The following is a 14,731-nucleotide window of genomic DNA, read 5'->3' as shown; positions in this document are numbered from 1 at the left end:
CGTGCAAGGAGCTGGCCGGATTCGAACCAGGGACCACTCGCCTCAGAGTCCAGTGAGGATGCCGCTACACCACTCAAAGTAAGATAGCGTGCACAGCTCATACATTCAACAGGATAAGAGTGGCTGATTGGTAACTACTTCTGCTATATTGTGTCAGATAAAGGCCGCTCACTGCAAAATTCAGCAGACGGAATTCAGAATTTCTACGAATCTCTTGTTTATCATAATAAAGGATACACACACTCTCCTTCTATGGACTTGCTCAATATTCAGCAGAATAAAAATTGCATATTATTCCAATAGTCACAGTTTACTGCTTCCCTGTTTATTCCAAGACTGTATGTTGTCTGGTTGTAGGAAGGATAATTTCAACCGTGTCTGTCAGAAGGAAAATGAGCCGGGTGGTGAATTAAAATAGCCCGTCAGGCTCGTCTGCTAAGCTATTGATCCTCCTTCACAGTCTTCCATTTTTAACTAGAGGGTGAAGAATCACTGCTGGATTCTTTGTCACAAACGCAAGTTGTTTCCATTGACGATGTTGAGAGCCAGTCATTCGTTTAACGAGTGGCTGGAGCAGTGAACCCATTTTAGGGAACTGACAGATTGGATGTCAATTACTCAGAGAGAGTGATAGATGCAACTGTGGACAGTTTGGACAACATTTATGCATAGGGGGTATTGGCAGTGCAAGAAAAAAATTAGTTTTAGTACATACAATGTTACAGCATAGTATGGGTCCTTCGGCCCACAGAGTTTCGCCATCCTTTTAGCCTCCTCCTCAATGAATCTGATTCAGAAGGATAAGGTGGGGGGGGAATCTCATTGAAACCTTTCGAATGTTGAAAGAACTAGACAGAGTAGAAGTGGAAAGGATGTTTTCCATGGTGGGGGAGTCAAGGACAAGAGGGCACAGTCTCAGGATAGGGAGGTGTCCATTTAAAACAGAATGCAGAGGGAGAAATTTCTTTAGTCAGTGGGCGGTGAATTTGCGGAATTTGTTACCACAGGCAGCTGTGGAGGCCAGGTCCTTGGGTGTATTTAAGGTGGAGATTGACGGGTTCTTGGTTGGACATGGCATCAAAGTTCAAGGAGTGGGGCTGAGGAGGGGAAAAAAGGAGGGGTCATGATTGAATGACAGAGCAGACTTGATGGGCCAAGTGGCTTAATTCTGGGCCTGTGTCTTGTGGTCTTGTGATCCTTCTCTCTCACACAGCTCATATCCCTCTATTTTTCTTTCATCCATATGTTTATCTAAGAGTCTCTTAAATAGACGCCGCAGTGGCTCGATGCTTTTACAGCTTGAGGCGTTTGGAGTTTGGAGTTCAAAAATGGCGTCCTCTGTAGGTCCTCCCTGTGGGTTTTCCCTCGGATGCTCCAGTTTCCTCCCATAGTCCAAACCAGGCAGGCTGATCAGTCATTGTAAATTTTCCCGTGATTAGGTTAGGGTTAAATCAGGGTTCTTGGGTGCACTGGGCAGCACAGTTCAAAGGGCTGGAGGTCCTATTCCTCGATGTATCTCCAAATAAATTAAATAAATAAATGTCCCTAATATACAGACAGACAGACAGACATACTTTATTGATCCCGAGGGAAATTGGGTTTCGTTACAGTCGCACCAACCAAGAATAGTTTAGAAATATAGATATGTGAAACCATAGATAATTAAATAATAAAAGGTAATATACAGTATGTCTTTATCAACACTCCTGGCAGTGCATTCCAGGCCTTTCCCACTCTGTTAAACAATGTTTCAGGCCAGGACTCTTCATCAGGACTGGAAAGGAAGGGACAAGAAGTCAGAATAAGAAGAAATGGGAGGGGAAGGAGTACAAGCTGGCAGGTTATGATTGAAACTAGGTGAGGGGGGAGGATGTTTGGATGGGGGAGGGGGCTGAATTGAGAAGCTGGTAAGTGATAGGTGGAAGAAGTAAAGGGCTGAAGAAGAGGGGAGCTAACAGCAGAGAACATTGGACTATGGAAGAAAGGGGAGGAGGAGAAATTATGTGAAGTTAAAGAAATCATTGTTGATACCCATCCAGATGGAATATGACATGTTGCCCCTCCAGCTTGAGTGTGGCCTCATCTTGGCAGTAGGGAGGTCTTCAACCAGCATGTGATTATAAAGACATAAACATTAGCTGGATCTTATCTTTATTAAATAATTTTAAAAATCCTTTAACCTTTGCAGAACTACTCACAATTTAGTATCCAGTAGCCAGCTTCCTAGTAACTCAAAGAAAAGTTCTAAACCTTCTGAAACACTACTGTTAACCCAATGGCTAAAAGAGTTATGGTAGTATTTAGAAAATCTTCAAATTCTCACAAACAAGTCTATCTGCCACAGTGATTGGTTTGATCGGGGTGTGACTGAGTTTATTGCAGGGCCAGCCATGAGCACAATGATTTTTAAACTGTGATGGAAATTTAGTTTCCGTTGAACGTAATTTGCATTTAAAATTCCTCAGTCTTCCTTGCAGGTTCAAGAACAGTTACTACCCCTTAATCACCTGGCTCTTGAATAAAAGGAGATAATTATACTCCCTTTCCCTATCACTGTAATGTTCCTACAACCAATGATCTCACTTTAAGAACTCCTTATCTCACTATCTCATGCTCTGGTTGTTTATTGCTATTGATTTATCTGCATTTGCACAGTTTGTTGTCTTCTGCACTCTGGTTGATCTTTCATTACTATTCTGTGGATTTGCTGAGTATACCCACAAGAAAATAATCTCAGGGTTGTATATGGTGACATGTAAGTTCTTTGAAAAAGGCTCTAGTGCTTTCCCGGCATATATGACGAATAAACTTTTCTTGGGCTTCCAGCCGGGTACAAATATTAATTATAAGCGACATTTCTATGGCAATCTCTGCCGTCTTCTTGAAGAAGATGGCAGAGTTTGACATCGAAACATTGGTTATAATTGACACTTAAAAAAGAAAAGAAAAGTTTATTTGTATGTGTACTTTGATAATAAAATTTATTTTGAACTTTTGAGTTAATTTTGGTTTGAACAGTCTGGTCAACCAAGCAGGAACTGGATATTCACATTTGTGCTTTGCGAAGATTGTATTTGTTTGCTGCTTATTCACTGTAGATAGTGACGTTTGCTGTGTAATTAAAGGGCATACCCTATAATATTCAGTGACATTGTACAGAAACAACATAATTAACAGAATGATATACTAATTACATTACAGCATACCAAGGGAAAGCTCTTATTTCAGCAAGCACTGGAATATTAATATTTCCCGCAGCTCCACTTAGGCTGTCTAAGTGTGTCCCACAATACCACAAACACTCTTTGGGGAGGCCTGTTAAAGGCCAATGTCCAACCATTTAGCCCTCTGCAGTGACTTTAAAATTAAGAGCAACTTTTTCTGCCTCTCCGCCGTGGAAGATTTAAGTCCACAAGTCATGCAGCTTCCACCAAATTTCCAGCAACTTTATAAAAATATGATTAATATTAGGGGCCATCATTTTTTAGGTAGTTCGAGGAAAGTACAAGGGGATATTCTTTACACAGAGAGTGGTGGGTTTGTGGAACATTCTGCCAGGGGTGGTGGTAGAAACAGATACATTAGGGGCATTTAAGAAACGCTTAGATGGGCAAATAGATGATAGGAAAATGGAGGGCTGTGTAGGAGGAAGGAGTTAGATTGAGAAGGCTGAAAGGTTGATACAACCTTGTGGGCCAAAGGGCCTACACATTATCCTGGGCCCAAACGACCTGTAACTGTGCTGTAGTGTTGTTTTGTTCTATTATTGTGGTAGTTTGAGTGTGGCTCATGGGGGACTGCTAGCCAGAGAGTTCTTGAAATTAACTTTGTTATAAAGCAAAAATTTGGGGTCCATTACCACTCAGTGTCTTGAGATGACCTGCCATGCTTCTGTTAATCTGGGATTAGATCATAAGAACAATACAAATAAGAACAGAATCTGGTCCTTCGAGTTTGCCCCATCCTCCATTAAGATTATGGTCATTGCCCTATCTCATCCTCACTGTGTGGCTCCATCTTTATTTCCCTTGATTCTCTGAATTTCCAGAATTCCATTGATTTATGTATCGAACAAACATAATCATTGAACTTCCACAACCCTTCAGGGTAAAAATGTTCTAAAGGGAATTTCTCCTCACCTCAGTCGTGAGCATCAATTCTGAAACTCTGACCTTTGGTCCAATATTTCTCAGCCAAGCAATATATCTCTCCTACAATTAGCCTGTCAGGTCATTAAGAAATTTTATGTGCCTCAGAGAGATTTTCTCTCATTCTTCTACAGTAGAGAATAGAGACCCGGTCTGCTCAGTCTCCTTGTGCAGCAAACCTATCATCTCTGAACGTAGTATGGTGAACCTTTGCTGCAATCCCTCACAGGAGGACACCACTTCAGAAGTGAGACTTCAAGTGTGATTTCTCCCAGGCCCCATCGATTGAAATACTTTCAGAATAATAATAATAAGGGTGTTCAATATGTAGAATTCATTGCCACAGATGTTTGTGGAGGCCAAGTTATTGGGCATATTTAAAGTGGAGGTTGGCAGGTTCTTGATTACTAAAGGTGTCAAAGGTTAGAGGGAAGGTATGGGGTTGAGAGGGAACCTAAATCAGCCATGATAGAATGGTGGAGCAGACTAGATGGATCAAATCATCCAATTCTCCTTCTGTCTTATGGTTTTACGGTGCCAAAGTAATAGCTAACAAAATATTTACCTTCCTAATTCCTTGCTGTACCTGCATGTTGCCCTCAATGAATTATGCCCACACAATTCTATGTCATTTCAATATTAATACCAGTTAACAAATACTCTACTTTTCTGTTATAAACAAACGGATTTTACCACATTATCTTCAATCTGCCATCATTCTCCCCCTCACTCATTTTGTGCCAAAGCCATGCTACAACCTCCTTTGTTTTCTCAAACCTCCCTGGAATGATGTTGTCAGCCGAACTGGCCTGATATAATTTAAGAAAAGCTAGCTCAAATACCAAGCCCCAGTTCCTGTGGTACCTTATCCTGCCAAGCTGAGGATGACCCTTTTATTCCCCTTTTAGTTTCTATCCAATAACCAATCCTCAATTGTATTACCACCATTCCATGCCCTCTAACTTTGTTGACCAAATTCCTCATCCAATACATTTGAAAACTCAAAAATACACCATCTTCACTGTGTCATTCCTATCTATTCCACTAGCAACATGGGGCGGGTTGGTTGCATAGCAGATATAAGATCGAGGCTCAACTTCTGCCACTGTCTGTAAAGAGTTTATACGGTCTCCCCGTGCCAGCATGGCTTTCGTCTGTGTGCTCCAGTTTCCTCTTCCATTCTAAAGAAATTTCAGTTGAGGTTAGTAAGTTGTGGGCATGCTATGTTGCCACTGAAATTGTGGTAACACTTGTGGGCTGAGAAGAAAGACACCTGTGGACTGTCCTCAAGCACATCCTCGGACTGTGTTTTCTTTGACGCAAATGATGTATTTCACTGGGTGTTTCGCTATTTTGATATCCATGTGACAAATAAAGATAATCTTCCATCTTAACTCTTCAACCTTTAAAAAAAATTCCAGCAGCTTAGTCAAATGTAATTTTCCTTTCATAAATCCATGTGGGTCTGCTTGAAAATATTATTCATTTCTATATGAACAACACACACAAAATGCTGGTGGAACACAGCAGGCCAGGCAGCATCTATAAGGAGAAGCACTTATAGATGTTATAGTATGGCCAAGACCCTCGGCCCGAAACGTCGACAGTGCTTCTCCCTATAGATGCTGCCTGGCCTGCTGCGTTCCACCAGCATTTTGTGTGTGTTGTTTGAATTTCCAGCATCTGCAGATTTCCTCGTGTTTGTTCATTTCTATATGTTCTTCTTAGGTACGTGGGTTAGGACCAAAGAAAAAGTAGTAGAGTCGCTTAGTACTTCAGTGCTAGGGTGTTTATTAGGTGCGTCAAAAATCAAAGTTAAAAAAATTAGTGATAATTAGTGAAAAGAAAAATGATGTCTACAAGAAAACACAATAATAGCTCTGGATTATTCCGATCCAGTGTGAGCTCCTGGCAGCCCCGATCTCTTTCTGACGCTGAGGGTGATGAGCTCCTTTTATTAGGCACTAGGACATACTATCCTTAGTTACCTACAAAGCTAACTTAAGCAACACACACAATGCTTTTGTGTGTGTTAACTTAAAGCTGCACATAAATAAGAATATGCTGCACCCCACAATGTAGTTACAATCATATTACACAATAAACAGAAAGATCTACTGACATAAGGTATGCAGACAACATTTACATGTCCCCATTACTAAAGAAGTTGAATTATTCCGCCAAGTATGGCGCGATAAGCACCATAAAGCTCTCAGAATGAGGGTTTTCATTCCAGAACTAACGAGATGACCTTCCTCCACCATCAACGCTGCCCTCAACCGCATCTCTTCCATTTCGCGAATGTCTGCCTTCACTCTGTCCTCCTACTGCCCTACCAGGAATAGGGTTCCTCTTGTCCTCACCTGCCACCCCACCAGCCTCTGAGTCCAGCTCATAATACTCTGTAACTTCTGCCATCTCCAACAGGATTCCACCACCAAGCACATCTTTCCCTACTCCCCCTTCTGCGTTTCTGCTTTCTGCAGGGATTGATCCCAAAGTGACTCCTTTGTCCGTACGTCCCTCCTCCGATGTCCCTCCTGGCACTTACCCTTGCAAGCGGAGGAAGTGCTACACCTGCCCCTACACCTACCATTCAGGACCCCAAACGGTCCTTCCAGGTGAGGGGACACTCAACTGTGAGTCTGTTGGGGTCATCTACTGTATCTGGTGCTCTCAGTGTGGCCTCGTGAAACACGATGTAGATTGGGAGACCCCTTCAGTAAGCACCTTTGCTCCATCCACCAGAAAAAGTAGGATCTCCCAGTGGCCACCCATTTTAATTCCACTTCCCATTCCCATTCCAACATGTCAGTCCATGGCCTCCTGTACTGGTGCGATGAGGCCACACTCAGAGTGGAGGAGCAACAGCTTATATTCCATCTGGGTAGCCTCCAGACTGATGGCATGAACAATGATTTCTCAAACTTACGGTAATGCCCCCTGCCATCATGCCCCATTCCCATTTCCCTCTCTCATGTTACCTCCTCAATGACTACAGTCCTGTTGCATTCACATCCATCATCATGAAGTGTTTCGAGAGGCTCGTCATGAGGCACATCAAGACCCTGCTGCCCCCCTCACTGGAACCCCTGCTGTTTGCATACCGTCCCAACCGTTCACCAGACAACGCCATTGCCATCACCCTCCACCTGGACAAAAAAGACACATACGTTCGGATGTTGTTCATAGACTTCAGTTCAGCATTCAACACAATCATCCCTCAGAAACTGATTGGAAAGCTGAAACTTCTGGGCCTGAACACCTCCCTCTGCAACTAGATCCTAGACTTCCTGACTGGGAGACCTCAGTCAGTCCAGATTGGAGGCAGCATCTCCAACACCATCACACTGAGCATGGGGGCCCCCCAGGGCTGTGTGCTCAGTCCACTGCTGTTCACTCTGCTGACCCATGATTGTGCTTCAACACACAGCTCGAACCACTTCACCAAGTTCGCCGATGACACGACCGTGGTGGGTCTCATCAGCAAGAACGACAAGTCAGCATACGGAGAGGAGGTGCAGCAGCTAACGGACTGGTGCAGAGCCAACAACCTGTCTCTGAATGGGAACAAAACAAAAGAGATGGTTGTTGACTTCAGGAGGGCACGGAGCGACCACTCCCCGCTGAACATCGACGGCTCCTTGGTAGAGATCGTTAAGAGCACCAGATTTCTTGGTGTTCACCTGGCGGAGAATCTCACCTGGTCCCTCAACACCAGCTCCATAGCAAAGAAAGCCCAGCAGCGTCTCTACTTTCTGTGAAGGCTGAGAAAAGTCCATCTCCCACCCCCCATCCTCATCACATTCTACAGGGGTTGTATTGAGAGCATCCTGAGCAGCTGCATCACTGCCTGGTTCGGAAATTGCACCATCTCGGATCACAAGACCCTGCAGCGGATAGTGAGGTCAGCTGAGAAGATCATCGGGGTCTCTCTTCCCACCATTACAGACATTTACACTACACACTGCATCCACAAAGGAAACAGCATTATGAAGGACCCCACGCACCCCTCATACAAACTCTTCTCCCTCCTGCCATCTGGGAAAAAGCACCAAAGCATTCGGGCTCTCATGACCAGACTATGTAACAGTCTCTTCCCCCAAGCCATCAGACTCCTCAATACCCAGAGCCTGGACTGATACCAACTTACTGCCCTCTACTGTGCCTATTGTCTTGTTTATTATTTATTGTAATGCCTGCACTGTTTTGTGCACTTTACGCAGTCCTGGATAGGTCTGTGGTCTAGTGTAGTTTTTTCTGTGTTGTTTTTACATAGTTCAGTGTAGTTTTTGTACTATTTCATGTAGCACCATGGTCCTGAGAAATGTTGTCTGGTTTTTACTGTGTACTGTACCAGCAGTTATGGTCGAAATTACAACAAAAAGTGACTTGACTTGACTTGTCTTACCTGCCCATCACCTCCCTCTGGTGTTCCTTCCCCTTTTCTTTCTTCCATGGCATCCTGTTCTCTTCTATCAGATTCCCACTTCTCCAGCTCTGTATCTCTTTCACCTATCAACTTCCCAGCTCTTTACTTTGCCCTTCTCCCCCCCGCCCCACCTTCTGGTTTCACCTATCACCTTGTGTTTCTCCCTCCCCTCTTCCTTCCTTCTAACTCTGACTCCTCATCTTTCTTTCTCTCGTTCTGCTGAAGCACCTTGGTCTGAAATGTCGACTACACTCTTTCCCAGAGATGCTGCCTGGCCTGCTGAGTTCCTCCGGCATTTTGTGTGTGTTGTCTGAGCACATCAGCTCGGCCTAGGACGCGGCAGACACCACAGGACTGCTGGGGGATGACAGTGTGAAACAGCAGGACGCTGAGCTACACACTTACAGTCAAGTACAAATAAAGATTGAAATTAAACTAGACTTTGGGGTCTGACTCTGAATGTATATAGCAATGCGGGGGGAGAACAGTGGGTTAATCATGGAATATACTGGGGAAGATAATGAATTGCATACATTCACTGCAACGACTGCAGAATAGCTTGGCACTGTTTGTGTGTGTGTGAATGTGTGTGTATAAGGAATGCATTTACTGAAAGCTCTTTGTAATACTTCTGTTATTACACTCTATTATATATGCTTTAATATTTGTTTCCCTCTTGATTTTTATATATATTCACTGAGTCAGTTCCTTCCTTCATAAAAGGGAGATTAATGACATTTTATTAATTTGAATCAATAATCTTGTTTTATTTGGAGAAGTGATTTACCTAGTCTATTTCACACTACAGAATAGAAGTTAGAATGTGCGTTTCACAATATGTGCAAATATTTGCAGTCAAGACTCACGCTTGGGTTCAATACATTGCAGTGTGGAATGATTGAAAGTAGACCTAGTATTATCCTTAGGCAAGGATGATTTGGCATCCGGGTGTTTCAGTAGATAATCAAAACAGGAACCTGAGGAGACTGGCCTCTGCAGAAAAAAATATGCTGTTGAGTCTATCTGCAATGTGTTACTGCTTTTGGCACTGTTTACAGTGAAATTCCATTCTTGTTTGTTTCAGGTGCCATGTGCAAGAGCATTGTACACATACGGAGGCCAGAAGCCAGGAGACCTGAGCTTCAAAAAAGGTGATGTCATCCTCCTGCGTCGGCAAGTGGATGAGAATTGGTATTATGGAGAAATTAATGGAGTGTGTGGTATTTTCCCTCTCAATTTTGTTCAAGTTATCCATCATTTACCTCAGCCCCCACCTCTCTGCAAAGCTCTTTACGACTTCACTCTCAAAGAGAAAGAAAAGGAAGTCAACAAAGATCTCTTGCCATTCCTGAAGGTAAGACATATCAAGCTAAATTTTACATATTTTAGAAGTTAATATGTCAACAATATCCAATATCATTGGGATCATCATAAAAATGTATAATTTTAAAAGAAGTTTTTTCTCTTAAACAGCTTTAGATGGTAAAATTGGTGGATGATGAGCGCTGAGCTGAAATATGCCTTTCAATTGTGTGTTTTATTTTCTGTGTTCTCACTCATTTTTGTTGCATTTGCACAATTTTTTGTGTGTTGGGGAGAGGGGCCTTGATGCTTTTCTTTGAACAGTTTGCTTCCTTTGTTTCGTGGCTGTCTGTGGGGAAGATAAATCAAGGTTGTATGCTACATAAGTACTTTGATAATAAATGCATTTTGAATCTTGATATTGCATAAAGGATGCTGGAAAACCACCCATCCATTTTTCATCCTACCTGAGTCTTGGTTCTAATGACTTGGCTAACCCTTTAACCGATTAAATCATTTTATTGGAATCCTGAGATCAAGGTACTTGCACAAGTGTGTGCCAAACTTTAGTGAGCAAGCAGGGATTATAATCCTACAAAGGAATATGGATACACACAGATTTTAGGGTGGCGTGGTGGTGTATTGGCTAGTGTAATAATGCATTACAGTGCTAGAGCTCAATTCCCGCTGCTGTCTGTAAGGAATCTGTATGTTCTCCCAATAACTGTGTGGGTTTCCTCTGGGTGCTCCAGTTTCCTTCCACATTCCAAAGATATATGGGTTAGTGTTGGTAAAAATTGTGGGAATGCTACGTTGCTGTTGGAAGCATGGCGACACTTCCCCAGCACATGTTTGAACCATTGGTCGTTGATGCAAACAACTTATTTCACTGTATGTTTCGATGATTCGATGTACAGACGAAAGATAAAGCTAACTTTTATTTTTAAGATATATTGCATACTGTTAAAGAAAGATTGCACATGCTTGACCAGGTGCTGAGAAATACGAACTCTGTGCACAACTCCGATCACAGTGGACTCGTGTGTTTTCCAAACTGGTTGCATATTTTTCTTTTAGTCACTCAGTGAATGTCAATATAATTTTTATTGTCCATCTTCACCTACCCTTGAGTTCAATGGTTTGCTTTTAAGAATCAACTATTTTGTTATGGATTCACGTAATGGTCAGACTAGGTAAAGATTGTGGATTTTCTGAAACCAGATGTGCCTTTATAATTCTCTGTTGGAGAAAAAGTAGCATGGAATTCAGCTCCCATCTTCCCATCTGCTTCCATGTCTCCTTCCCATCTCCTCAGAACCAGCTGAATGAATCATCAAATGCATTTGTACTTCTTAGCATAAATAATACCTCCACACAAAGGGAGCCAATAGATCACCAATTAACTATGAGTTAACAGAGGTTCAAAAATGTCTTTCAGAATGATATTTTAAAAGTGATCCGGAGAGTCGATGAAAATTGGGCTGAAGGCAAACTCGGAGAAAAAGTTGGAATATTCCCGATTTCATTTGTTGAGGTAAGTGTTAGAGGGAATTCATTTAATCATTGGTGTTTTTATGAATCCTTTGTATCTGTGATTATGTCAGGAATGTGAATTTCATTTAAATAGAACCAACTTCATTAAAGTTGGCTTTAAAGCAAAATAAAAGAAGTAGTTAAGTCACATTATTGCATTGTGACACTTAAACGTTACAATTCTCACAATGCAAGTTGCTCGTAGCCCTTCACAGTGCTTTGGTTTCTCAGAAGGGTGTAAATTCATTTTAGAACACTTGTTAGCTCTTATTCTGCACCATTAAAACCTCTTGTTCTCTCAGAACAAATTGAAGGCCACATTTTAATTTTTCTGGAACGAACCAGTTAGATCTTATAAACCTAATACACACTTATAATCAATATAGTGTTACAACCTCTCCAGGCATCCTCACTTGAATCTTCCAAAAGTTATCTGACCTATGTTGTGCCTTCATGGAGACACAGGAGACATGTGAATTAATTTTAGTCATGATCTTAGAATTTCCACATGGAGCCTTTTAGCAGATACACATCTTATGGATAAATACAAGTTATTTCTATTTGAATGATTTTCTTTCATAGGGCACCCCATGTTTCATGCCTATTTAAGACAATCTTCAACTGAAATAGTAAAGGGGAATAATAAGTCCAATGTGTTCTGGTTAAATCCTTCAGTGTTGCCTGGATTAGGGAGAATGCCTTACGAAAACAGGTTGAATGAACTCACCCTTTTCTCCTTAGAGCGACGGAGGATGAGAGGTGACCTGATAGAGGTGTATAAGATGATGAGAGGCATTGAACGTGTGGATAGTCAGAGGCTTTTTCCCAGGGCTGAAATGGTTGCTACAAGAGGACATAGGTTTAAGGTGCTGGGGAATAGGTACAGAGGAGATGTCAGGGGTAAGTTTTTTACTCAGAGGGTGGTGAATGCTTGGAATGGGCTGCCGGCAACGGTGGTGGAGGTGGATACAATTGGGTCTTTTAAGAGACTTTTGGATAGGTACATGGAGCTTAGAAAAATAGAGGGCTATGGGTAAGCCTAGTAATTTCTAAGGCAGGGACACGTTCGGCACAACTTTGTGCGCCAAAGGGCCTGTATTGTGCTGTCGGTTTTCCATGTTTCTATATTTCTATGTTATGATGCATAATCAGGTCTAGTTTTCGAATTCTGATTGGACAACCAGTCAATATGGTTGTCGAAACAGAATGGAATTGATCTGCCTTGTCACCAGGAAATATCTGTTGGAAATATCTGATGTACAGATCAAGTTCCTGACTTCCTTATTTTGGCAGAAGTGTTAACTCATTTATAAAATAAATGATCAGCTAAAATTGTAGAGAGAAGAATGTTAAACAAGTGAAATGAAATAACATCCTTGGTTAGTTTCACTGTATGACAACCATAAGCAAAAATGGGTGCTTCTTAGCAGAAGTTTTGGGTCAGTAGTAGGAAGAGTTTTTGCAAATTATTGTAGTGGTCCAACTTCTTGGTTTCATTGCCAAAGTTTAGGAGATCCCAAAAGACTCTATGGCAAGTAGTGATCTAGAAGTATCAGCAAAATTAACACAAATTCTGCTCGTGGTTATTCAGGAAATAAAAGCAATCTAGGTCCTTTTAAGACTGACAATGGTCATAGGTCAATGCAAAAACACTTGAACAGTGGTTACTTTTTATCAGGATGTACAGTAGAGCTATGCAATCCAAAGAAACTAGTGCTGAACCAGGGATGAGAACTCCATAAAATTAGCACAAACAAGGTCACAGTAATGAAGAAAACGTTGGCATTAAGAATTAGTAAAAATTCTCAGAACCAGAAGGTTTCTACTTGGGCTTTTAAAGAAAAAGGGAAGAGCATTGAAGATATGCCAATGTCAACCTTCCGAAGTTATTTATTCAAGAATTAAAATGTGCTATTCGGTCATCTGGTATTTAAGAAAGATGAGTATCAGGCATCTGGAAGTAATAGATCAGTTAACCCAAAATCTATTGTCAGGAAATAACTAGAGGCTCTGATTAAGGACGGACTGACCAATCACCTCAAAGAACTTCAGTGCATTGAAAGGACTCGATGTGGAATTGTAATTGATAGTTCATACTTACTGAGCCAAATTGAATTTTACAAAGTCAGTCTAAGACTATGAATTTTGAGAACACATTTCATTATATTCTTATGAAAGATTATTATCTGAATTGGAAGCTTATGGAAATGAAGGAAACTTATTAACCTGTAGGTTAGAAACTTGGCTGAATAGCAGGGAAACGAGAGTAGCAGTAATTAGCAGATACTCAAATTGGCAAAGTGTGACTACAAGTGAGCCATGGAATTGATGTTGAGTCCACAATTACTCACTATTTATTAACCATTTAGGATACAGAGCCACTGAGGCCTGCTGCTGATGAAAGACAGACAGCGTTATAAACAGCAAAAATGGAAGAAAATAACAAAATACTGCATGTTAATAGATTAAATGAATGGGTAAATGATGGCAAAATACATCTTCAATGTTGTAAAAGTGAAGTCATCATTTTCAAAACTAGGAGTAAATGAAATGGGGTGTGTCCGTACATAAATCATTAATGTCATAGACAGATCTGAGTTTAATCAACAAGGCTTTTATATCTAGTGATGTGGAACTTATTGAGGTGAAGCTGTGCTAAAGTTATGTAAACCCTTGGGTTACTTCACAGCCAGAGTACTTAGAGCCAAAATAAACAATAAAACTTGGTCAGATACTCTACATTGGCCATGGAACTCCCAAGGGTTAAATAAAGAAACAGGAGTAGATGAATGACAAAAATAACTTACGTAAATTACTGCCATTTTCCCTCAAGTTTAGAAGATTAAGGGTGAATAATACTATGTAGAACTGAATCACTAGATAGAGGGAAACTAATTCTGTTGGTTGAGGAGTTAAATGTGAAAGGACACAGTCCGGTTAATTGGGACACGTCGGGATCAGTACATTTTGGCCAATTAAGTGGCTGCCCTAATTAGCCGAAGTTTCATGAAAATAGTTAAAAGGTATAAAAAAGACAAACTACCATTTAACTGAGTAATAAATTGTGTGTTTGACTAAAATACAGAGCTATTTAGAGCATTGCCAAAATTACTACTGTATGATAAAACTGTTTTAGTTCGTTATAGTTACTAACAGAGGAATTCATCCAGAGTGCGCTTCCGTGTTTCTTTCATTGACTGTAAATGAACAAAATCAGCACAGACACCTAGTGCAGATGGCGGACTGCCTTCATACAATGCATTCGATGATTCAATCCTCCGGATCTTCATTTTCATTGTTACATTCAAGATGATTT

At 41.3% G+C, this 14,731-nt stretch overlaps 1 protein-coding gene across 3 annotated transcripts in view; it reads left to right on the top strand.

Annotated features, from left to right (window-relative positions):
* LOC140739212 (E3 ubiquitin-protein ligase SH3RF1-like) overlaps positions 1–14,731 on the top strand; it is an 89,689-nt gene that overhangs the window by 39,736 nt on the left and 35,222 nt on the right. For all 3 annotated transcript variants that reach the window (XM_073067307.1, XM_073067305.1, XM_073067306.1), the window contains 2 exons: positions 9,665–9,934; positions 11,321–11,416. In XM_073067307.1, the coding sequence (XP_072923408.1) occupies positions 9,665–9,934; positions 11,321–11,416 (366 nt within the window). The remainder of the gene's footprint in view (positions 1–9,664; positions 9,935–11,320; positions 11,417–14,731) is intronic.

This window comes from Hemitrygon akajei, chromosome 15 (assembly GCF_048418815.1).
Source record: "Hemitrygon akajei chromosome 15, sHemAka1.3, whole genome shotgun sequence".
Lineage (NCBI taxonomy): Eukaryota > Metazoa > Chordata > Chondrichthyes > Myliobatiformes > Dasyatidae > Hemitrygon > Hemitrygon akajei.
This window is presented reverse-complemented; position numbering and strand designations above follow the sequence as displayed.